Here is a 24,916-nt window from a genome sequence, read left to right as displayed (position 1 = left end):
TGAAAAAATCCCCTCTATTTTCCACCAATGGTATAAAATGCCTCATGGCAACCAGTCAGTTAAAAAAAAAACATATATATATAAAAATCCAGGAATTATTGAGAAAACCAAAAAATTTATTATAGGATAAAAACCGATTTATATTTTTCAAGACAAGAAATAAAAACTCGAGTTCACTTGATATAGGATAAAATGATCTGAAATTCTTAAGATTCTCCTAAATTTCAGGGAATTCATTTATTATTTTCAAATTAAACAGCTTCACTATTTACCAACTCAACATTTCTAATTTGATCTTCAACGCAATTCTACATTCTACAAGTAAACCCCCTAATAAGTCAACTACGTGCTGTGTTAAAAGATAATTCCACATCATAACAAAAGCAGCGGCAATAATGAACCAAGCTGTTTCACATTTTTCAAAAAGAGGGAAATTATGCTAATCTCATTCTAGAGATCATTTGACCCTGTTCTACACAAAACATTGAAATGCTTTCGAATACTACCCAAAAATAGGCCAAAAATTTAAAAATAAAATATGAAATAAAAACCGAGTTTGAGCTCATTCATGTCAATACCTGGAGAAGTGCATTAATCTATTTGCACGAGCAATTGCTGCCATGCTATCTATGAGCCTGATTATTGGTTAAAACAAAAAAGGAATACCTATGGGTCAATTCGCACATCCGAACACCCTTCATAGCCTCTGAGAGCCAAGTTGAATGGGGGTACCTCATTTCAAACAGACCCAAAAAAGATCTCATGCTTAGATAGAAATTATTTCCAATCAAACAAACAATCCTCGGCTTCCTTGCCAATCAATTGAGTCCCTGCTGTGCATAAAAGTCAAGCTGAAACTTTCGCCTTTGCTTTCTGTTTCTTGGCATCTGAAGAAGGTAAGCCAGCAACCAATCCAGCAGGAGCCTGATCCTCTTGCCCAGATGTCAATTGGTCGTTTTTGGAATCTGCTGCACCGTTTGAAGGATGGCCATTGGCTTCCTTCTTCAAGCCTTCAGTTTCCACGGTCTCTACTGCATCTGGGGTCATACCTGAATTGATGATATTGAGTAGCTGTGTAAGGGGTGGCAAAGCTTGAACTGGAACACCATGTGGACGTATCAAAAGGCCTCTTGCTTGAGCTTTCTTTCTGACTTCAGCAGCTGCACGAGCAGCCCTTTCATCAACTCCCCTCCCTCGAGGAAGAGTCTCACCAATTATTGCAGCATTGAGGGATTTGCTGCCGGAAGTGCCCGAACTCCCAGACCCTCCAGATGCAGCAGCTTGGAATGCATGTATTAAGTCAGGATGAGCCTGTCATGCAATGACAAATATAAAATGAGAACTTAACAACTACATTCTCCACCAGAAATTCAGAAAACTTGATTACCATATGCTTAACCAGAAACATTTAATAGCATTTTATTTTCCTTCTTTTTCAAAAGAAAAATAAAAACAAAAGGCTTGCGCATAGACATGCATTGATTTTAAACACGAGTACCAGAAAAAATCACCAACTTCTTGAAATGTCCTCAAATAAGAAATGCAGGGGGTTGTACGCTCCATATAGAGAATGAGAACAGGTATAAAAATGACCAAAATAAATGGCGTAGAAAAGTATTTATTTCAATCAAGCACGCCTTATTTTTCATCTTGGGTTATAAAGAAAACTTCCATAACAAACAAAATAATCAAAAAGGGGATTTCAGAAGTACCTTCAAAATATCAATTGCTTTTTGAGCAGAAGCAGCATTCAAAGCTTGGCCTTTTTGCTTTTGTGCATTCATCTGTGAAAAATTGTGATAACACGTAACTACTGTCCATTAAAATTTTTACTTTCCAAACACTAAAGAGCACCGTAAATTTACCTGTAGTTCACGCATCTTAAATGTCTTCATCCAGTTTTGGGAGTCACGTGTCCTTGAATCTTCCTTACCAAGTTGTTTGACGAGTATATCATAGGTTTTCTTCTCATGCTGGCAAGCCAAGCGTTATAATTAGTAAATTCTATCATTTATAGGTGCTCAATGATGAGATTCCAAAATCAATTTTTCCAAGGTACATACATACCTGGTGAGAAAGCTTGAATGCACCCATACAATTAAATGCAATGGCAAGAGCATGATAGCATACAGCAGTTTGAATATGTTCCTCACCCAGAAGCCTCTCATTCTTTTTCAAAGCTTCTTGCAGATAACGAAGAGCTGTGTTCATCTTTCCAATGTCTTGGTACATCATCGCAACATTTATGAAGGTTGCTGCAACATCAGGGTGATCTGGGCCGGATGACAAACTTAGCAAGAGCAATGCCCGGGACATGTGACGCAGTGCAAGTTCAGTTTGGTTAAGCCCATGGTAGAAAAGAGCCATATTGCCATAACTGCATTCCCATTGCCGCAGATCAAGAATTAGGTCAGAGAGAGACAGAGAGAAGGGGTTGATAGAACACCCCAATGAAAACTTATTTTTCTCTTGTTCTACACAGCACATGGATCGACTTTTTCGCATTACACATGATTTTTAAACTTAACGTGACATTGCATCCAGTGCCTGTTTCTTCATGCTTGTAAATGATTGATCTATTTGCAATATTAACCTTGTAGTAGTTGAAATAACAATATCCATTGGTTTTTTACCATCAAACATAAAGACTCTACAAGAAAGAACAGAAAAGCATGCCTGTGAGCAGTGTCAGGGTGGTCCAAACCCAGGCAACGCTCATTTATGATAAGTTCCTTGTGCTGTTGCATTATTGCACCAGCCATATCTCCTGCATGGTACAAAACCATCGCAAGATACCTGAAAATTTAAGGAAATGTCAATCTTGTAGGGCCTCATAAGCACACATTATAATTTATCAGCTTTACTGTTGCAAGTCAGATCACTGAGTTGATAATCAATCTTATACGCAATTAAATAGCTAATTAAAAGATGCATAATATTATAGTCATGTCTTGCCAGGGAACATTAAGACTAGGAGATGCATTATTTATTTGTTTTATATACCACTAAGATTTATAAACAAAAATAAAGAATTTTTTTAGTACAGATGTCTACCTGCAGCAATTGGCAACCTCCCGATGCATTGGACCAGTAACCTGCAATCCCAAAAAGGAGCGATGATACACCAAACCACATATGTTCCAAGAGGGCAAACTACAGATAACATACCTGCTGAAGTATTGAAAATGCTTCTGAAAATAGTGTGTAGGCTTCACTAAGCATTCCCTGAAAAGCAAAGCCAATGCCATAAGATCATACTAAATAAAGTTGTGATCGCACTCAGCAGAAGTTTCAACCTCTGCAAAAAGTGGTGGATGTGCAAATTTCACAAAACCTAGATTGATTCCACAATTTGCCTCTATCTTAACAGATGCCCTGGAAAACTGTTCTACAATTTAGAAATTAAATAACTCCCAAGACAGTAATTTTTTTTTTTTTTTATAAGTAAAAATTTATTAATATCAATAGGCATAACCAAGTACACTGGGTGTATACAAGAGAGAACACCTAGCCCATAATAGAGTACCCCTAATGACCAGTAAGTCTATCCAATATACACCAAGCCCGATGGGAACATAATGCTCCTCCCCGCAGCAAAGCAACCGTAACTACCCCAACCCGTTGTTTCCACAAAACTAAGACACCACCTGAAACTCCAAGACAGTAAATTGCTTTTCTCATAGCAAGTAATTGCTCTAACCCACATTGTTTAAATCTTGAATCATCCTCCCAGCATATAATGCTCAAAGTAAATAATATTATCAATCTATTCTTGGATAATAAGATAAAGGGTAATTATCATAAGCACCACTAACTTCATGGTCCCAATATATTTCTAGTACTGAAGTATCGTGTGAGTAATTTGGCATTGTCTGGACTAGAAAAAGCATATTCACATGATAAATAACAAAGCACGGTGCATACCTCAGCCAATTGGATTTTACCCGTTTCTACAAGATCCTTAGCTTCTGAACATATGGGAACCGAATGTTTCACTACAGGTTGGAGACTCAAGATATCTGATGTTTGGAAAGGTGCAGCTGAATCAAGATCGTATTTGCGTGCAGCAATAGTAACGCCTACCTATAAAGGGAAAAAAATTACATTCAGGCAAGATGTAGTCCATTCATAAGCCCAAGCTTAGAAATAAAAATACTAGAAAAATATTACATAATTACACAGAATATGCTCGGATTGCTTATTTTTATTTAGTGTCACATGATTAAATGTTGAAATCAGGGAACTTGAGCTGTTGACAGCACACCAATTCACCAAGTGCCATACATAGTATTCAGAGAACTTATCCACGCCACAAGTATTATGAAAAAATATGGAAAAAATACACTTTACGTTGTCCAACCTTTTCTTTTCCAACTATACTGACCTTTGAGGCCGAATAATCATAGTCTCTGCCAATAAAGTCACCAGCATTGTTTACACAAGTAAAATGGGAAATCAAACATTTAAGCAACATTTTTGCCAGCGTAAACAACATTTACCGCCTCTTCTTTTGTTAAGAATATATATTGAGAGTGAACAAAATAATCTATAGGACACCACAATAAGTTAATTACTTACCCCTATGATATATAGTGGTTTCTTAAATTAAAGAATTGATTGAAAGCATAAAAGTTAAAGACACAAATTGGAGAAGACCCAATTTCCTGATGTGAACAGTACATAACATGTAGACAAAAAAATTAGCATTAGAATGCTCAAGGTGGAAGAATAGAAAGGATATACATAATGATCATATTCTTTCAAAATACCATGCAGATGCAATTAACTAGTTTTGAGTTTTTGTGCATCTGTCTGAGCATGTGCCACAATGCTAAAAGATAGTGCAAAAGAGGTCACTCCTATTTTTTTTGGTAAGTAAATGATTTTATTGATGATAATAGGCACAGCCCAAGTATACAAGATGGTATACAAGAGATAAGTATCTAGGTCGCAGTAATGGAAACAAGAAAGGTCACTCCTAATGTAGGGGACTTAGTCCTAGAAGGTTGAAAAATATCATTGCAACGGCATAGGTGAAACAATATATACCACACAAGAAGTAACGTAATGGGATATTTTGAGATGCAAAAGCAGAATCAATTCAAGAAGACATGAACTAATAATTACCTTCTGGCAAAGATTACGTATAACAGAAATCTTCTTCACGCGTGATCTTGCATCCTCCGGCAACTCAAACTACAAACATTTTTTTTTATAATTAAACGATTGTATTAATATAATAGGCATAGCCCATGTACACAAGATGGTATACAAGAGAGAAATCTATCAAACTACTACATAAGAAATTGTATTTCAAATACATAACAATGCGCATCAGAGATAAATCATTGAAGGAACAATGAATGTGCTAGGAGATCCCACATGATAGAAGTTAGTCCATTTAATTCTCTACAGAAATGAAAGGAAAAATACCAACCTAAAATGTGAGCCCAGTAAAGAATTAAGGCCCTTTTGACCAGAGATAATATGATAAGAAGTATGGTTTAAAACTAGGGTTTAAAACATACTCTTAAGATCTCCTGATTTCACGTATTTCTTAACAAAGCATGGTTAAAACTGAAAAAACAAATACTACAAGAAAAACAATTTTTTACATCTTAAAAATGCCCAGATTTCTTTGTAGGGTCATGGACAATTGACCCTTTTTTTTATGTTGACATTTTCCATTTTGGTTAATGCACTCTGGTTGGGTTTTTTTCAATAATTCACGTGGTTTGAGACAATGAGATCCACTATCTCCTTTTCTTTTTGTCCTTGTCATGGATGCATTGAGTAGAATGTTGGAAGCGGCGGTAAAGGGAAGTTACTTGTCAGGTTTTGATGTGGGCAATGAGGAACAGAATAGCATGAAATTATCATATCTTCTTTTTGCTGATGACACATCGATTTTCGGTGAGCCCAATCAAGAACATATTCGATATTTCCTGGGAATAAAATCTTTTATTACTTATAAAAAAAAGAACATATTTGATCTTTGAGAGCATTGTTGTTATGTTTTGAAGCTGTCTTGGGTCTTAGGATTAACCTAATCAAGTCTGAAATTGTACCGGTGGGTGCCGTATGTAATATTTCAGATTTGGCTAATATTTTGGAGTGTAAGATTGCTTCACTGCCGCTGAAGTATCGTGGTCTTCACTTGGGGCTCCTCAGAAATCTGTTTTGATATGGGATGGGGTTATCAAGAAGATTGAGAAAAGGTTGGCTGGTTGGAAAAATTTATATTTTTCTAAAGGGGGAAGAATTACTTTGATAAAGAGTACGTTGTCTAATCTTCCTACATATTTTCTTTCACTTTCCCCTTTGCCGGCTGGGGTTGCTAGTAGAATTGAGTATATTTATCGTAATTTCTTGTGGGGAGGAAAAGAAGTTTCATTTGGTTAGTTGGAATAAGATTTGTCAACCGGTTTCTTGTGGAGGATTGGGGGTGAGAAATTTGAGGTTGTTTAATAAAGCACTCCTTGGAAAATGGCTTTGGAGATATCATGAAGTGACAGACGCTTTATGGAAGAAAGCTGTTGCTGTTAAATATAGGAGTGCTGTTATTAAAAAAAAAAAAAAATAAGATAGCCCAATAGTGAGCGAGAGAAAACCCTAAGTCAAAGGTGCCTCGTACGCTGCGGTGTTGAGGTCACTAGTGGGTAGTCTGGCCAAGATCAGCTTCATGGCAAAAGGAAAAGGTAAGGCACTTGTAGGAGATAAAGGCCTTCAGGTGACATTGGGAGAAATGGAAGGGGTCCTGTGGGATGTCAAAACTTAATTGAATGGAGTTATGGAGTATGTGAGAGATCTAATGATTAAAGTGGATAAGGGGTTGGACCTAGTCATGGGTTTTGGTGGTGGGTCGAGAATAAATGAGGGAGGGTGGGGGATCCTATGGGTTTGAAGGCCACAAGTGTGACAGCAAAGAGCGTTTCAACGCTGTCACAGATAGGGTCGTTGGACGCTAGCATCTTTGTCCATGCCAATGTCACTCAGGATATTGGCAGCTTGCCGTCTATCTCCTAGGCGACCAGTAGGGCCTCAGACACCAGTTGCAAATGGGGTTAGTACTTCTATCCAGGGTTCACATTTAGTTGAAGATGGGGGTCCCTCCAGGGTCTTGAGTAGTTAGGAAGAAACTATCGAGCCTCTTTTAGAAGATGCAAACGGGGTAACAGACGGTAGTGTTTCCTCTACCTATTCTATGTCTAAGGGCCTAAGGGAGCAGTAGAGTCTGACAAAGTGGCATTGCAAGGATCGTCGTGGGGTATAGCACATAGAAGCAATGTAGATGGAGGGGAGGAACCATATAGCCGTTGAGCAACCATATGGCGGGAACGAAAGTTTGTCATTGGTGTCTCGTGTGGAGGAAAGTTTAGAGTCAGGAGTACAGTTGGATACTGTGTCTGGGATAATGTCGTTCCCCTGGTTTCTCTTCCTCCATTAAGCGATATAGAGGGTTCAACATCGTATTGGGTTCTGAATAAAGTTTAACGGGTTTCAGCAAATCCTGGGGTTTTACACATGGAGGATATGAAGACGAATTTAAAGCACTACTCACTGCGATTGAGGCGTGCCACGAGCGTGAAACCAAATCAAATTTTAAGAAAAGCAGAGAGTTATAGTGTCTTTCATGGGTAATCAACTACAATGCTAAGGGAGGTAGCTCAAGTCAAGGGAAGACTAAAGGGAGGGCATTGTGAAGACTTTCTCATAGTGAGTTTTTTCGGGCAGAGGAAGTTTTATGGGGAAGAAGGGGCTGGGGTTGGGAGGTGTTCCATCCTAATTCAGGTTTGGAGTATTTTGGGTAGTGTTTCACAAGCTCTCTAGTATGGGATAGGTGTTTTCTTGTATATGTCCAGTGTACTTGGTTGCTCATATTGATATATATATATTATATTTTTACTTATAAAAAAATATATATGGGAGTGAGTGGGGGGATTGGTGTTCTAATGAAGTTAGAGAAGTGGATGGAGTGACTTTATGGAAGGGTATTAGGAAAGGTTGGGGGGAGATTTATAAACATATTAAATTAATATAGGGGAAGGGAAGAGGATTCTCTTTTGGCATGACATTTGGTGTAGGGAATTAGCTCTTAAATCAGATTTTCCATCTCTTTACAGAATTGCAAGGGATCAAAAACTTGCTGTGGCAGATTACCTTCAATCTATGGATAATAACATTCTATGGAATGCTGACTTTATTAGAGATGCAAATGAATGGGAAGTGAATGTTGTTTCAGGTTTTCTGGGAAGAATTTATAACTCAAAACTGATGCAGGGAAGAGAGGACAGGCTATTGTGGGATCATGCTGGAAATTTCAGGTTTTCAGTCAGTTCTTCTTATAAGGTGCTTAATTGTCATTCTGGCTGTGTATTCCCCTGGAAAAGCATTGGAGGGTGAAGGTACCTACTAAGGTGGCGTTCTTCAGTTGGGTGGTTGCTCTAGGGAAAGTATTGACCACAGATAACCTTAGAAAACGTGATTTGTGTATAGCTGATTGGGGTGTCATGTGCAAGAAGATGGTGAATCTGTAAATCATCTTTTTTTACATTGTGAGGTGGCAAAGTCTTTGTGGAATGAGGTTATTGGTTGGACAAGTTTATATTGGGTGATGCCTAAGGAAATTGTGGATCTCCTTGCATGTTGGCATGGTTTTGAGGCAAGGAAATGTGCTGCTGCCAGATGGAGAATGATTCCTTTGTGTTTGATGAGGTGTTTATGGCTGGAAAGGAATGGGAGATGTTTTGTTTTTTATCGGTAGGAATGGGAGATGTTTTGAACACAAAGAGGGTTCTTTTGAAGATCTTCGATATTTTTTCTTTTCTACTTTGAGTTTGTGGGCTAGGATCTTTGTAAGGAATGATGATACTGTACTGAATCTGTTTCTGTTATAGTTTCCTGCTTTCTAGTGTATAGTAGGTATTTCTTTTATATACTTCCTGTGTACTTGGGCTGTGCCTATTCTTGGTAATAGATTTTTTATTAGTTATAAAAAAAAAACCAATTGATACCTGATATTTGAGTTTTGCAAATTCTTGTATGTCTGACCAAAGAGTTTCTGAGCTGACATTCATGTATGAGGATTGATTTCTTCTAGCAGATGATCCACTTTTCCATTTTCCTTGCCCCCTAGAAGGCTTTCCTAAAGATTGATGAGCTCCTTGGTCCTGTAAATAATTGAACAAGTTTTTTTAATCAGTAATTAAGAATTTTATTGATGAGAAAATAATTGAACAAAAATTATGACGGTAGATCAAGCATTTTCCACCAGAGGAATAGATTGTTAAGTAATCAGTTCCATTTGAGAAATATTAATTTGTTAAAGATCTTAGATTCTAATAAATCTCATTTATTATTTTTCGATTTTTTTTTTTCCTGAAGAAAAGAGTTTCAACTTAATTGCTTTTAAGGAACATATGACCTCAAGTAGCTGATAAAAGCATTTTTTTTATAAGTAGCTGATAAAAGCATAAAACCAACAAGAACTACTTTTTTTACAAGTAAAGCAAAAATAACCACAAAACCAATAGCACCAGGCAAAGTAACCACAAAATTCTAAAATTGTTCATCTAACTTGCACTTACTTTTTTATGTGTTCTGGAGTGCACAACGTTAGCAATAACTTTTGCACCAACAGCTTGATAATTTCCAAAAAAGCAGTTGAAGAAATGTGATATAGCTGGCCCAAAATCATGATCCTCTGTATTTCTCAAAACATCCTGTATAAAAAAATAAATAAATAAATAAAATTAAAATTAAAAATTAAAAATTAAAAATTAAAAAATTAAAAAATGACAAATATAAACTTCAGTATGTGAAGCTAAAATCTGGAGATGAATTAAACACGTAAAGAGAAGGCAACCCTCCAGACCCCTATCACTATTTTTTTTTTAGTTAAGTGCAATTTTGTTCAAGCTTAAAAAGTGGTGCAATCCAAGAACACATTAAGCATGCAAGAAATGCACCTGAACAGTAAAAATAAGAAGAAAAAGATCTTGAAACCTAGGAACAGAATTACCCTATCCACTCCAAATAGACTAAATGTATGATTCCACAAAGCACCAGCTATTTCACAGTGAAGTAAAAGACGGTCAACAGATTCTCGACTGCTTTTACACATACAATACCATCCATCACCAACACACACCTCTTAAATTCTCTAAAGTGAGAATCTTCTCCTGGGTGGTTGTCCAAACAAAAAAGCCACTTTTTGTAGCCTTAGTCCTCCAAATCCTCTTTCAAGGAAAGGAACTTCTTAACATGTGCATGTATGGCTTTATAGAAATATCTAGCTTCAATGACTCCATGCTAGGAACGGGTCCACCAATTCTTGTCTTTGCCACCTCTTCCCATGATGAAAGAACATAACCAATCAAAGAAGGAAATGAAGAGGGCCACCTCCTAGTCTTGTAACCCGCCAATGAAAGACTTGTTGAGAACCATTGGAGAGATGTAAATAATCCACCAAAGAAACATCCATAGATCGGACAACGTGAAATAATTATGGAAAAGCTTCATTGAGAATGATCTCCATGCCACATATCATGACAAACACACTTTTTATATAAGTAAACGTATACCTTTAAAAACCCAAGTAGTCCCTATCAATGTAGCGTATAAAAGCACGAGAAGAGGGATTAGATGTGCTGGTAGTCTCTGCTGTTTCAATTTTCCGTGTTCATGTATTTTGTATTTTACATATTTTTCATTTTCCATCAGGATAAACACAGTTTCTTTCTCACTATGGGTCAACAAATGAAAGGAATTATCTATATTCTTTCATCTTATACAAGTGTAGCAAACAAAACATCTGCCTAGTTAAGCTGAAAAGGAAGGGAGGGATGGACAGGAAATGAAATTTCACGTGCACGCTTGCAAGGAAAGCAAGACACTCTCTTGTTTAAGTCATGCACAAACTAGTCGGTAGTTGTCACTTCCAATAACCAACAGCAGGAAGGAGTCACATGTTACAATATTGTAACATCTTACACCTCTTTGCAAAATCATAATGGTGAAACTTTGTGGAAAAAAGCAAACAATGTAAAAGATTTCCATTGTTTTCAAACTCAATGAGAAGTAGAAGCTGGTAATATCGTGCTTATTACCTTGAGGATGTGCTTTGCAGACCTCACAACAATCTCATTAGAACAAAGATCCCACAGATGAGGTAAATGTTTTGTCCCATCAGCCACCTGTGACAAAGATCCAGACATGTAAAATCAATATAATCACTGACAGAAAATTAAAAAAAAAAAGGAAAAGAAAAAGAAAGCGCATAACCATTTTTGGGACCAGGCAAAATTTTTTTAAAAAGTTTCCCATAAATTGATCATATTTACATTTAAGTGAAACACTAATGCTTACTTTTCCAATATAGCGAACATTGATTCCATGAGCATGGAGTGCTTCAGTTAATGTTTGCCCATCCATAGGAGAAACTTCAAGCGTACAAAGATCTTGTATAAACTTTGGAAGCACAACATCTTTAAGATACAAACTAACTTTCCTCACATTTTCTTCATCTGCTGATATCTCCTGGTGAAGACAAAGCAAACAAAACTATATGAGAAGAATTCAGAATTCAATAAACTTGAGGAACAATATTACAAGGTCCAGACTTGCCTTCTGACTCCCAGACAACTTAAATTCAGTGAACACATTAGGGTTGAAAAGTATTTCTTCAGAAGATTCCGTTTGAGCTGGTGAAGAAGCATCCTCATCCCTCCCTTCTTTTGTTAAATCCTGTACGAAGAGCACTAGAGAGTCACATATTGCAGATCAGAATGTCAAAGCACAGGCCATTATCATATCATACTCTATACTGGTGTAAGTGTACAAGTGACAAACATGCAATTTTTTTTGTTGAGCCTAAGTACCAAGTATTATGAAGTTTCTATTCTCGCCAATTACTGCATCTGCTGCTTTTTTATTCATTGGAACAAAAAAAAAAAAAAACATATACTCCTCTTTTTTCTTAGCAAGTGATGTACTCCAATTTAACCTTAACTGCAATTTGTTATTTCCATAAGCCAAACGCCTAGGAAAATCTGCTTCTATTTCAAGTACGGTGGCCTTAGTCAAGGAAGAAGAAGGGGCAAATTTCTAAATGAATCAGAAGAGAAATGGGTATACACATGAAAACATCTTTTGCTTCGACTGAGAGAATATTCACACTAACTCGTTAGGCAAGTCATACTGCAACATGTCTAATAGGCACACAAATTTAGATATCAGTACGTAGTCTAAAACTACAAGTTAAAAGGTTTAAAAAGATCCCACACACATGTTAATCACATAAACAACACAAATTTTTTAAGTAGCAGTATGTAGCCTAAAACTACAAGGTAAAAAGTTGAAAAAGTTCCATTCGACAAAAACCAATAAAGTAAAATGTGTACACATTAAATCACACAAACAACATTCACAGGTGCAATTCAAAAGCTTTCCATTTATTTCCATTTTCACCTGTTCGTCCACACCAGGAGCCTTTAAAGAATCAGAGCTCAAAGAGGCATCTCCTTCAGACTTGCACTTTGATCTTTCTGCAGCTTGGGCCTTCTCCCATAAAGCACACATTTATGTAACAAATGGAATATATAAGATAAGTTCCAAACCGACAAAAATGTCATCAGACCACAATGTACCTGGCAAAACGCAGTAATTAGTTCTGGTCTCAAGATACAGAATCGTGATCCAGGTCCAGTGTAGTTTGCATCACGAGGAGTAACTCTCATCAAGTCCAGAAGATAGTGCCTGAATGAGAAAATTTACAGATTAAAAATCATAAAGTACTTAAGCTATATAAGATTTAAATTAGCATGTTAGTCAACAGTTGTATCCTAAATATAGTAAGAAACTTTATATATATATATAAGTTAATGTAGTTGAGAATTAGGAACATGATGAAGAGATTACAACTATATGGTATTTTTTTTCTTCTAGATAAGCCAATTTTTATGAAGTGATTACACCTATATAGTATTTTTTTTCTTGATAAGAAAACTTTTATATAAGTAACGAAGGATTTATTGACAAAATAGTAGGCATAGCCCATGTACACAGGCTGATTGATAGGAAACTATCTCAGACACCCGGTGCCAATGAAAAAAAAGATTGAACTCTATAGCTTTCTTCTTTTTTTTAGGTAATCAAGAAGTTTTATTGATAAAAGTAGGCAAAGCCCAGGTCAAGCTTTAAATCCTTACGTGTCCTGACACTTATTTTATGAAAACGTGTTAAAAGTGCTGAGAAATTTCAACCACATTCAAAGACAAAATTTTAACAAATCTTGACCACTATGTATAAAGATATAAAAACAGTAAGAAGGAGAAAAGCAGCAAACTAATTATTGGTTTCATCTGATAAATAACCAACCCAAGAAAGTAATCACCTGTCGTCACTGCCAACAATACCCTTGCATTCCACTGGTGCAGCTAATTTGAAAACATTTCCAGATCCATCATGCACAGCGTGTTCCTTCAAATGAAGGCGTTTAGCAGCCTCAAGCACCTGATGATAAACAAAAGCTTAAAACTTCTAACAACGATATTCATTTCTCTGTTCATATATAGAGATGAAGAACCCAACAAAATAGAGATTAGCCTGGTACCTACTGAAATAACATATTCTGAAAAGAGCAATGCTATACACCACACCACCATCCTATTTTCATCCCACTATGTAGGATGTGGCACATTTATCATCATTGGATGATAAAGAATCATTCAATAAAGGATAATCCAATGGTTATAAATATGCCACATCTTATATAGTGGGATGAAAGTGTAATGATGTGTAGAATTTTCCTTCTGAAAATATTAAATTACACCACAGGAAAATTATGCATAAATATTTTTAACCAAAAAGGGCCACAAGAAAATATGGTACATCCTACCTGGATAAGCTCAGGAAGTCATCTCACACAGACGAAGAAATAATAAGAGAATCTAAAAGCATGAAAAAGTAACAAATTCATATGATCCCTCACCTTGGAATGAAAATCTTCATTCCAACATATCTTCTTGCCATTGTCAACAGATCCATACAGAAGAGAATCTGATTTATCACCTTGAAGAATTCCAGGTAAAACACTCTGCACCAGAATGTGCAAAAGTAATTCAGGGCCAACTGGAGACAAATTTAAGCAAGCCAAGATAGAATTACCAACGATAAACAGTTGCCTCCAAGCACAGAAATGTTCTAATGCAACAAGAATTTTTTTGATAGTTAATAAGATATTTTCTTCCAAGTAAATAGGCATAACCCAAGTACACAAGATGTATACAAGTAACAAGAATTACTATATATAAGCAGAAAGGCAAATAAAAAATAACAGGCCACATAACTGATGTTGACTATAATAGACCTGTCAACCCAGCTCGCTACTTGCATCAGTGATAAGGTTAAAAAGGAAACTTTGCTATCTTATCAATGAGAACGCCATTAAGCATCTTTGCAACCAACACATGATCTATAAAGTTTGGTAACCTGATTCTAGTAAACTAAATATATTCAACCAGCAACATAAGTTTTATCTTAGCTACAAACCTGAGCTACCACTCTATGACCTCTGTAATCAATTATGGCCATAGCAAGATTATAAAGTCCAGAGACATCAGCTTCCTGGTATGCCTTGGTGCCTTTCAAATCATTATTTGCAGAAGCATATGTAGCTTGCTCACTTTCTGTTAACTGTGTTTCAGCTGACACATCAGAAGTCACATCCACAACACTATCCTGTTCTTTTGTAGTTGAACCTCCACATTTTTCCCCATTGGCAATTCCACCGTCTCCATGCAACAAAGAACTGGAAGCCTTATCAGATGAACCATTCACAGGGCTTAAACTCTCAATATTTGAATTAGCATTGGATGCAGGTTTCTTCGAAAGCTGCTCAAGGTCCCCATCCACAGCAAAACTAAAGAATATGTTGTTGTGAACGTACCTATGAAAAAAAAAAAAAAAAAAAAAAAAGATATACCATAATGCTAATCCGACAAACTCACATAGCTCTCAAGGAAAAAGATATACCATTATTCTAATCCAACAAACTAACACTGTTAATGGCATTCACGTTGCCTAAATTCATATCAAGAACAATTTGTAATATATTTTTTGATATAATGATAAAAAAAGGCATTATTGAAGTGCACATTAAGTATACATCATATACATCTAATTAGAGAAAGAAACGATATAAGTAAATCCTACAAGTTAAAGCTAGAGAGACATAGGTGGGCTACCATCCAATGTTAAAGTGCATTAAAAAGGAAAGCCTTAAGGTCTTTCACCATCCTTGTGTTATCTTTAAAACTTCGATCATTTATTTCCCTCCAATTGCATCACATCAAAGAAATCGGGATCATTATCCACAAGGTCCCACTTGATGACTATCAAAGCGTCCTTCCAAAACACTAACAGACCAACCACCCCATCTAGGCATCACCCATACCAGCTCAAATAGACTAAAAACAGGTTGCCGCAATGTGCTAGCTACCTCACAGTGGAAAAAAAGATGATCATCTGAGTCCTCATTCCTTTGTGCAGCTAATCAAACAAAGAAAGCCGCTATCAAGGGAGCCTTGCTCCTCCAAATGGTCTTCCATGAAAAAATTGTCGTCGTGAGGATGAATGCACTATAGAATGATTTGACTTTAAACACTCTCTCCTATATATCCTCGAACACATTGTGTCTTCACCACCCGTCTCAATCTAAAAGAATACTGTCCAACATAATAAAGAGTAAGGAAATCAACCACTTAGTTTTTTTTTTATACGTAAGAAATCAACCACATAGTCCTGTGCTGCATGGATGAAATTTAGGATAGCCAATTCCGAGCTGTAACTGTCTGTCACTGATAGTTCTTTATCCCGAGAAATATTGAATAGATCCGTAAAAACCCATTTAAAGGGCTAACCACCACACTTAATTTCACTCAGAGCCACTGTTCTAATGAACCACTTGCTCCATTAAGAAATTGGTAAAACGGACTGGTTTGGATAGTGAGTTAAGATGATATGAGTTGAGATGGTTTGTGAATAGTAGGGATATTTGAGTTGAGATGAGATGAGTTAAAATGGTTTGAATTAAAATGTTTTATGGGGTTTTGGGAAATGAGAGAAAAAAGTTGAATAAAAATATTATAAAGTTAAATTATTGTTAAAATATAACGTTTTAATATTATTTTTATTTTGGGATTTGAAAAAGTTGAATTGTTTTTTGTGTTTTGTTTGGAAGTTTGGAAAAGTTGTAATGATTAAGCAATGATTAGATGAAAAAGTTGAAAATTTGAAATTGAAAAGTATTTGTGTTTGTGGTGTTTGGATATTGAGATGAGATGGGATGAGATGGGGGGCTTTCATTATCCAAATCAGGCCCTGGACCATCCTCCACTTTCAGCTCAAAAACTTTGGTTTCTCCAAATAAAACTTCTAAATTAACTATCAAAATAAATAAATAAACTACGCAAAAACCCTTGCTATCTACCCATTCATTGAGACGATTTTTTTTTTTTTTTCTAAGCAAGCGATTGTATTAATATAATAGGATAGCCCAAGTACACAAGATGGTATACAAGAGGAAACACCTATCTAGGATGAAGAAATGGAAACAAGATTGAGATGAAGAAAATGATGTTGAGTAACACTAACTTCAGTGAGCATAGTTATACTTTAGCCAAAGTCATGGAGTAGAGAGACATCTATAAAATCCATAGAAATGTGATTTTTGGATAGGTATAAAACCGATAAACATCAAGATAGAAGGATGACAAACAAGATCATTTAAAATATATCATCACGCGCAATAACCATTTTCTATTACCCTCCACCAGAGTAAACTTAAAATTAATTAGCTAAGTACAGTGAGACCTGCTTCAACATTGAGGTATGAAGACAAAGTAATAAACATTGCAGCTTATCATCTACAAGTTATAAAGCATTATAAATGAATTCCTTAAATAATGACAAAATTGTACAAGAAAAAGACTTTTTAAGGCCCACTAACATGTGAAAGCACTCTGGATCTGTTGGATTTATTGGGGGTATGCATCTGCTGATCACTCCAATAGCACCACTAATCGCGGCATCAACAAAGTCTGATGTCACTTTGTAGAGAGCCCTGTCCCGCAGAATCCTGCAACAAATTTACTTTCATAAGGAGTAGAAACAGTGGAAACCATGTAGAAGAAACTTACATCAAACAAAATTATTAGACCAAAGGGATGAGTATCAATATAACAAGTCAATGGATAAGAGATCAGATACCTTTCTTGAGGAGTTGTATGGGGGAATTCACGACAAGATTGCAATTCCTCATTCCAATCTCTTTGCATTCCAATCAGCTCACTACCATAAGAAAGAGTAAGTGCATCCTCTGCTCTGGCAGCATCACGTTTGTGATCTGGCATGGTAGCACATAAAATTTACTTAGAATGAAGAAAATAAAATATGACATCAAACAACCTCAAAGTTAAGAAAGATAAATCCATTAAATTGTCATGCCGGTGCAGTAAGCAATAAGAGACAAAAAAAAGGGCATAGAGGAGATGTCTTCCACAAGTATACATGCATAATCAGAGGTTCTTTTACCTATCAAAAAAGAGTTTTTTTGGACCTTCACCATTGGAGAATAATGATTGGGCCACCATTAAATACTAAGAGACCAAGACAGTCTAGCTCTATTCTCTCTCTCTCTCTCTCTCTCTCTCTTTTTTTTTTTTTTATAAGAAACTTTATTGAAGAGAATGAAACTAGGCAAAGCCCATGTACACAGGAAGTATACAAAATGAGACACCTAATTTCATTCTAGAAAGCTAAAAAAAGACAAACTCATTAAAATTCCCTCCCTTAAGAACAATAGAAGAAAACCACTGAATAAGAGAAAACACAAAGAAATTCCAGATTTCCCCCACTGCTCACTCCTTATTGTTGAAACACCTATCATTCTTTTCCATCCAAATGCACCACATTAAGCACAAAGGTATCAATCTCCACGCCTCAGCCAGTTGAGAGCTATTATGATGCCTATTCCAACAAGCTAATAAATCCACCACACTCTTAGGCAAAACCCAACACAACCCAGCCCTACTGAAAATGCCAATCCATAACTCCCTGGCCACTTCACAATGTAAAAGTAAATGGTCAACCAATTCCCCATTCTTCTTACACATACAACACCACTCCAAAACAATCATACCATGTTTCCTTAGATTATCAACCGTCAAAATCTTCCCAAGAGCAGCAGTCCAAATAAAAAAAGCCACTTTAGAAGGAACATGGACCCTCCAAATGCTCTTCCATGGAAAAGAAAGTTGCTGATGAGCATTCAGCACCTTGTAGAAGGAGCTAACTGAAAACTTATTAATCCCCTTATGCTTCCACAGCATATGATCCCTCCCAACCCCAGCTGCCTTCACTGAATACAGAAAACTGAAGAAATCTGCAAACTCATCAAGTTCCCAGTCTTGAGCATTTCTGAAACATCCCTCCCAGTCTTGAAAGAAATATTCCAGTGCACAGTCCCATTGTCACAACACAACACTTCTGAAACAGAAGCCTGCTGGTTTCCAGCCAAGCTGAAAACAGACGGAAAAGCAATTTTAAGAGGTCTCTCACTACACCATTCATCATGCCAAAACCGAATGCAAACACCTTCTCCAACCTTAAACTTAATATGTTTTGCAAAAAAGTTCCACCCCTTTCTAATACATTTCCATAAACTAACACCATAAGGCCCCCTCCCCTCCTTAGAACACCATCCCCCCCACTCACACCCGTACTTCCTGTCAATCACCACTCTCCACAAAGAATCCCCTTCCTGATGATATCTCCACAACCACTTTCCTAATAATGCCTTATTAAAAAAACTCAAGTTACACACCACCAAACCACCATTAACAATCAGACAACACACCCTTTGCCAACTTACTAAATGAAATTTATCCTCCTCCCCCAAGCCTCCCCACAAAAAAGCTCTAAACAATTTTTCAATCCGATTTGCCACTCCCATTGGTAATGGAAATGAAGAAAGATAGTATGTAGGGAGATAGTCTAGCTCCATTCTTATTTCAATACACCAAAATTAACTTCATTTTCAGTATTACAAGACAGATGTACCCCAAGTTAAAAAGACATTTAAGTAGATGTCGATCTTCTTCTTCTTCTTCTTCTTCTTCTTCTTCTTCTTCTTTTTTTTTTTTTTTTTTTTTTTTTTTTTTTTAATGTCGGGGAACCTCTCCAAGGCAGGGCCCTTTGAACCCACCCCTGCAGAATAAACCTCAGTCCCATGCACTGCACCCTTGGAAGTTTTCCTACACGGAACTGGTTAAATCGCTGGCTTTTCACCACGGGGTGTGGCCCCAAAGGATTGTTTACACCCATGAGGTGTTGAATCTTTGACCTTGAAGGGAGTGAGACCCCAAGACCAAGGCCTTCACCACTTAGGCCAACCCCTGGGGGTTTAGATGTCGATCTTACAAAATGTAAAAAGATTATTTTACAATGCTTTGCACTGTAATTCTTTTTTTCTTTCAAGAAAGCAACAGAAACTGAAAATGCCTGGATTAGGCTAACATAACCCCAAGTCTTAGAGATGAACTAGGATGAAACTAAATCAAAACTTGATGTACAATATTAATGAGGAAAGGAGGCCACAGAGAATTAGTTTCAAAGAAAAATGTGACACTTTCCATGTCTACAAAACCCTAAACTACATTCATAAGGACATCGATTTAAAGGGACAAAAAGCTCAGAAATTTATATGAAACTGAACTCACCAGGAACAGGATATAATCCCAGCCATGAATTTGGTGGCAACAAAGATTGAACATTTTCAAACGGGTGTGCAGAGGCCCTCCGCTCCAAAATTTCACGAAATGCTTCAAAACAAGAAAAAACAGGATGGCAAAATCATTCAATGAAAATAAAAAGATGAGCCCACCCGAGACTTCAACAGAATCAAATGCTTAAATCCTGTGTTCTCACCTTTTTTAAACTTAGGACTTATTTTCTGCAAGAGCCCGACAAGGGTTGTTGCTTCAAAAGTGGTCTTACTCAACCTTGGATCAAGAGTATTCCCAGTGCTAGAGTTGACATAAAACATTTTTGTTGTTCCCGTAATACAGTATTTATTACCCTCCAATGTTACTACATCCAAATAAATCAAATCCCCAACAAGCCTGGGGTCAACAAAAACACCGTCAATTTTTACACTGAAGAAAATTATAATGGTTTTACTTCTTTTTTTTTCGCTAAATAACACAACTGCATTTAAAGGCATGATCCAAGTACAGATAAAATATACAAGAAATGCAGCTATCCAGATGGAGAAAAAGAAACAACAAAATCACCAAATTTGTGCACGTTAAAGTCTATCAAAGTTTTCCAAAATTTGAGCTTCTCTAGCGTCCATTTATGTCCTCAAACTTTCCCTCGAAATACACCATATGAGACAAGCAGGAACCATTTTCCACACCGTCATAATGATGTTATGCAATGCAATAAGGCAAACTTGAGGAGGAGCTTTAATAAATTCACCTTCTATAGCTTGGAGCAGGATTAAAGGAGGAAAACACAATGCCATCCATGCATTTGATCTCTTTTGAAGATGAAAATAGCAAATTACTCAGTGAACCAGCAACATCGTCCATAAAACCCAAACCATCAAGCTCTGGGACCTCAGTTTTTGCAGTATCTAGGTCACAGTAAATTCCAGAAGCTTAAGTGTATTATGGTGTAAAAAGTATAGGAAAGTAATTGGGTGACTTGATTGTTATTTAATATTCCAAACCTCCAGAACTAGAGGATTTGCTTTGTGATGTCTCATACTGAAATGCAAGCGAAGTTGATAGTGAGGCATGAAGTGTGGAAAGAGAAAGTAATTCTCTCGTACGGTGTACATGAGCCCTTATAGATCTATCATCGTACAATGCTGCCAAAATACTTTCCATGTCAGAGCCACCAAAAAGGCTTTATTATTACAGAAAAAAAAAAGAGATGTTAGTAATACCAGGAACAATCTCCAAAGAGGAACCACCAGTAGTAATGTCAGCTACTTCAGAAATTTCATTATAATCTTCTAAATGGTGAGTAGAACCATCCTTTGTGTGCAATAATAAGTCATAGCATGTGATATAACACGTCTCTGGAGCATCAAGGAGAAATTGCCTTATGTCCATGACAGAGTCTCCTGGATTCAGCTGCAAGTAGATTAAAACATTGAGCAGTTACACAGTTGATGGATAAGGTAAATACAATGCCACGAATAAACAGCTGAAATTGAAAACTTGTATGACTTCAAAATTGTCAATTGTGAACAGGATGGTTCTGAACATGCTAAAATTAACCTACCAAATGTATGCATGGTTCTGCATTCTAAACCAATTTAGAGTACGACAAACTACAAGCAAAGGTTTCACTCACTTGGAGCTCAAGTTTCTCGCCGCTTTGTGTTTTGACAGAAACAGGATAAAGATGAAGATCACCTGCATTCACAGAAGGGAAAGAAATTGAATTAGGGACATGACAGCAAGCTGAAGAACAAGTGTCATGATCCGTCGCAATAGCCGGACACTAAAATCTAGAGGGATGAGGCTTTGTTGAGTTATGAATTCATGCATCCAAATATATCATTATCCAACGGAAGAAAAATTTTAGTATTCAAGAATCAAACTTAACACAAACTATAATGAGTAGACTGCCATCACCCACTAATCTGAGAAACAAAGTCCATTATCTATACATATAAATGGAAAATTTGATCCTCATCATCTTAAAAAAAATAAATAAATCATTTATTACACAAAATTTCTTAACACCCAAATAATCTAAATATAGGAAAAGTGAAAAGCTAAGACAACACCCAAATAATCTAAATACAGGAAAAGTAAAAAGCTAAGACAACATATATTTGCAAACTATAAAAAATATGTATATGCAAATCTTTCAATATGTGCACACTTGTGCAGTACTTTATAAGTAAATGTGATTTATTCAACCTCAAAAAGCAGTGGCATCCAAGTACAAAAAGAGTATACGATAGATAGACCTCAACATTGTAAGTAATAAGAAGAAAATCCTGGGATTGAATATTAGTATCAGAAATATGAGCAACACCCAAAGAAAATCAATTATATAAATAAGTTATGTATGCCTATTTCTATCAATAAAATTTTTGAACTAATAAAAAAAATTACGTATGCATGAATCTGAATAAGTATTAGCACTTACTAATATTCATCAGCTCATCCTCCCACACCGAAAACATTTCTAGCTAGCCGAAAACATTTTATATTTTTGTTTTTTGATAGGTAATCAAGAAGTTTTATTCATAAGAAAAGAAGGCATAGCCAAGTACACAGGATGTATACCTGAGAAGTACCTAACTAGGGTATACAACTGACAACAGAAAATCATGGGCATTAAGCCCATTAAAATCAATGACCCCCCGCCCATAAAAACAAGGTTTAAAAAAAAATAAAGTTTGAGCTCATCCATGTCCTCTCGCGATCCTTCATTCCTCCATTTAATATTCAATTTTAACGCTCTTCTTCTTTTCGTTAAACTACCATCTAAAGTTTTCAGGATAATAAAATACAATGCTGCCCAACTTGTGTGAATTTCGGTTTCATTTCCTTTACATGGTTAAATCTCTAATGTACAGAAAAAGATTAAATGAAGTTAATTTTACATTTTACATAATGTCAATATTCCATTGGAGCATTCAGCAGATTAACTTGCTATAGAGCATATGATAGAACATTAATGCAACTAGCTTCACCTTGCTTCTGTTGGCTTGCTGAGTTTTCTGTTTCAGACTCCGTTAACTCCAGTATTGCATTATTTGATTCATCCGCAGTTGCAACACCATTTGCATCAGCCTTGGAAGACTCTAAAGCACTTGAGTTATCATTCACAAGAGCATCGGATGTGACTGCTGATTCAGAAGCAGTCATGGTATTATGTGCTCCCCTCCGGTTCCTCCCTTTGTTTGATTTCCCTGCCATCTTTCCCTTCTGATTCAAACAATTCACATCAGCAACAAGATCACTAAGAATTTCAATGCAAGAACTAAAGCCATTAGTAGTAGAAACAAACCCAAAGCATTGAATTTAGAGCATCAATTAAATATGTTAACCACAAGGCCATATTCCTCAAAACTATGAAACCCAGTAACACCAATCAAAATTCACCATCATTGCATTTAATTCACAGTTCACACAAACAAGCATATAGATACAGCATCATACATCATAAAATCATAATACCATTATCTTCCATGCCATTATCTTTCAGATTAACCTTACGACCCAATTCGGAAACACCGAAACCCTTCAATAAACCAACTCATACAAATCTATACTAAACAAAACAGTAAAAAAAACACGTATGCCCATTAAGTTGCCACTGCCTCACACGAACAAAAACCCAAAACCATCAACATCATATGCAGATTAAATAAACGATAAATAAAAAACTAGACAAAAATGGAACACTCCGTCATAACAAGCAGTACTGAGCATCAAAACAACAGCACTTAAAGCATAGAAAACCAACAAAACTTGAATCTTTTTATGAGGGTTTTCACCCAAAAATAAACCTTCACCGAAGCCAAAACAATAACTTTTGACACACCCAATATGAGTTTATTATTATTTTTTTGATAGACAAAAATAAAGAAGCAAAATTCCACGTTATAATTTTCTTTTGTCTAAGTTTTCTCGGGAACCCCAATGGAGAGTAGAAGGAATATAAACCGAGTATAAAGATATCTTTTACCGAATGAGACGCAAGGTGGTTCTCTAGTCGCAGCTAAACTGTTCTATACAATCGCGGCGAGAGAGATATAAATATAAATAAATAAGGGGAAAGAAAGTTATCTGAGGTTTAAGGAGAGGGTTATGGGAAAAGCAGAGGAAGGGGCTGTGGCTGAGAGGCGGCGAAATTTCGCCCTTTTCGTGTGTGTGTGTCAGTGTATGTGTGTGAAGGAGAGAGGGAGGGAGGGAGAGAGAGAGAGAGCTTACAATTATTTAGGGAGACCCAACTTTGCATGGGCTTTGGCCTTCTTTATAGGTTCATTTAGTATTTACTTTGATTATATTTTTTATTTTTTATATATATTATTTTGTTGACAAAACAGTTTAATAGACTGTTAATTCTTAGAACTTCATATTGTATGTTATTGGTTTCTAAGAATACGATTTTTCTATACAATTTATACATCCAAAATTAAAATTATAAAAGGACTCAAAAATACGATTTACTGATTTAGAAAGCATAATAACAATGAAATAAATTGTATAAGATATAACACCATCTCCACCATATTTATTACCTTTTTTTTTTTTTAATTGTCTTTTGCTTCGAAATTTCTTAGATTGTGCCATTTATAAGTTGGAATGACGTGTTTCTCTCTGGTATAAATAAATATTTATTTTTTAATTATGCTACTATATTTTTTGTTGGCTTTAAAAGCATTAAGGGTGGGCATAATAATACACTTCCTTAAATCGGATTTGAACTATAAAATCAAAATTGAATTTACTTATGAATTTAAATCCAAATTTTAGAACACAAAATCAAAAATGCATTACATATTTTAATTATAAAAAAAAATTGAGACTTTATGTACAAATCCAATCCGTATGCAATATTCATGTAATTTAAAAAAAAAACAGTAAATATGAGATGTTTTAAAATTAAATTAAATCTTTTAATAATAATTCTTATTTTTTTCACAACAATTCCAGGACGGTGGGACTCTACGATACATTTGGAATTGAGTTTGAAAATGTAAAAAATGTTTTTAATTGTTTAAAAATTCTTTTAAAGAAAAAATAATATATTTAATAAATTTATGAAAAATATTTTAGTCAATTAAAAAAAGTGGAAGTCTACTTTTTTTTTTTTTAAATAT

The 24,916-nt window shown here is 35.9% G+C and overlaps 1 protein-coding gene across 2 annotated transcripts; it reads right to left on the bottom strand.

Moving 5' to 3' along the window:
* Positions 1-350: 350 nt before the first annotated feature.
* LOC122291320 (clustered mitochondria protein) lies at positions 351-24,038 on the bottom strand. 2 transcript variants are annotated; one of them, XM_043098999.1, is made up of 29 exons: positions 23,779-24,038; positions 22,781-23,015; positions 21,424-21,485; positions 21,011-21,200; positions 20,792-20,932; positions 20,539-20,695; positions 19,987-20,180; positions 19,779-19,880; positions 17,269-17,404; positions 17,009-17,137; positions 14,551-14,947; positions 13,991-14,095; positions 13,394-13,512; positions 12,648-12,756; positions 12,469-12,558; positions 11,626-11,745; positions 11,368-11,538; positions 11,109-11,195; positions 9,588-9,722; positions 9,015-9,170; positions 5,128-5,196; positions 3,925-4,083; positions 3,169-3,225; positions 3,055-3,095; positions 2,677-2,796; positions 2,068-2,377; positions 1,866-1,973; positions 1,713-1,784; positions 351-1,311 (listed from the first exon to the last, which is right to left on the bottom strand). In XM_043098999.1, the coding sequence occupies exons 2-29, from the start codon at positions 23,004-23,006 to the stop codon at positions 847-849; spliced, it is 4,227 nt and encodes a 1,408-aa protein (XP_042954933.1). In that variant the 5' UTR covers positions 23,007-23,015; positions 23,779-24,038; the 3' UTR covers positions 351-846. The 2 variants fall into 2 exon arrangements, with proteins under 2 accessions (XP_042954933.1, XP_042954934.1); XM_043099000.1 differs by having other exon boundaries at positions 22,781-23,012.
* Between the last annotated feature and the right edge of the window lie 878 nt (positions 24,039-24,916).

The sequence above is a fragment of the Carya illinoinensis genome, chromosome 13 (genome assembly GCF_018687715.1).
Source record: "Carya illinoinensis cultivar Pawnee chromosome 13, C.illinoinensisPawnee_v1, whole genome shotgun sequence".
Lineage (NCBI taxonomy): Eukaryota > Viridiplantae > Streptophyta > Magnoliopsida > Fagales > Juglandaceae > Carya > Carya illinoinensis.
The sequence above is the reverse complement of the archived record's forward strand: the minus strand, read 5'-3'. Positions and strand labels throughout refer to the sequence as shown.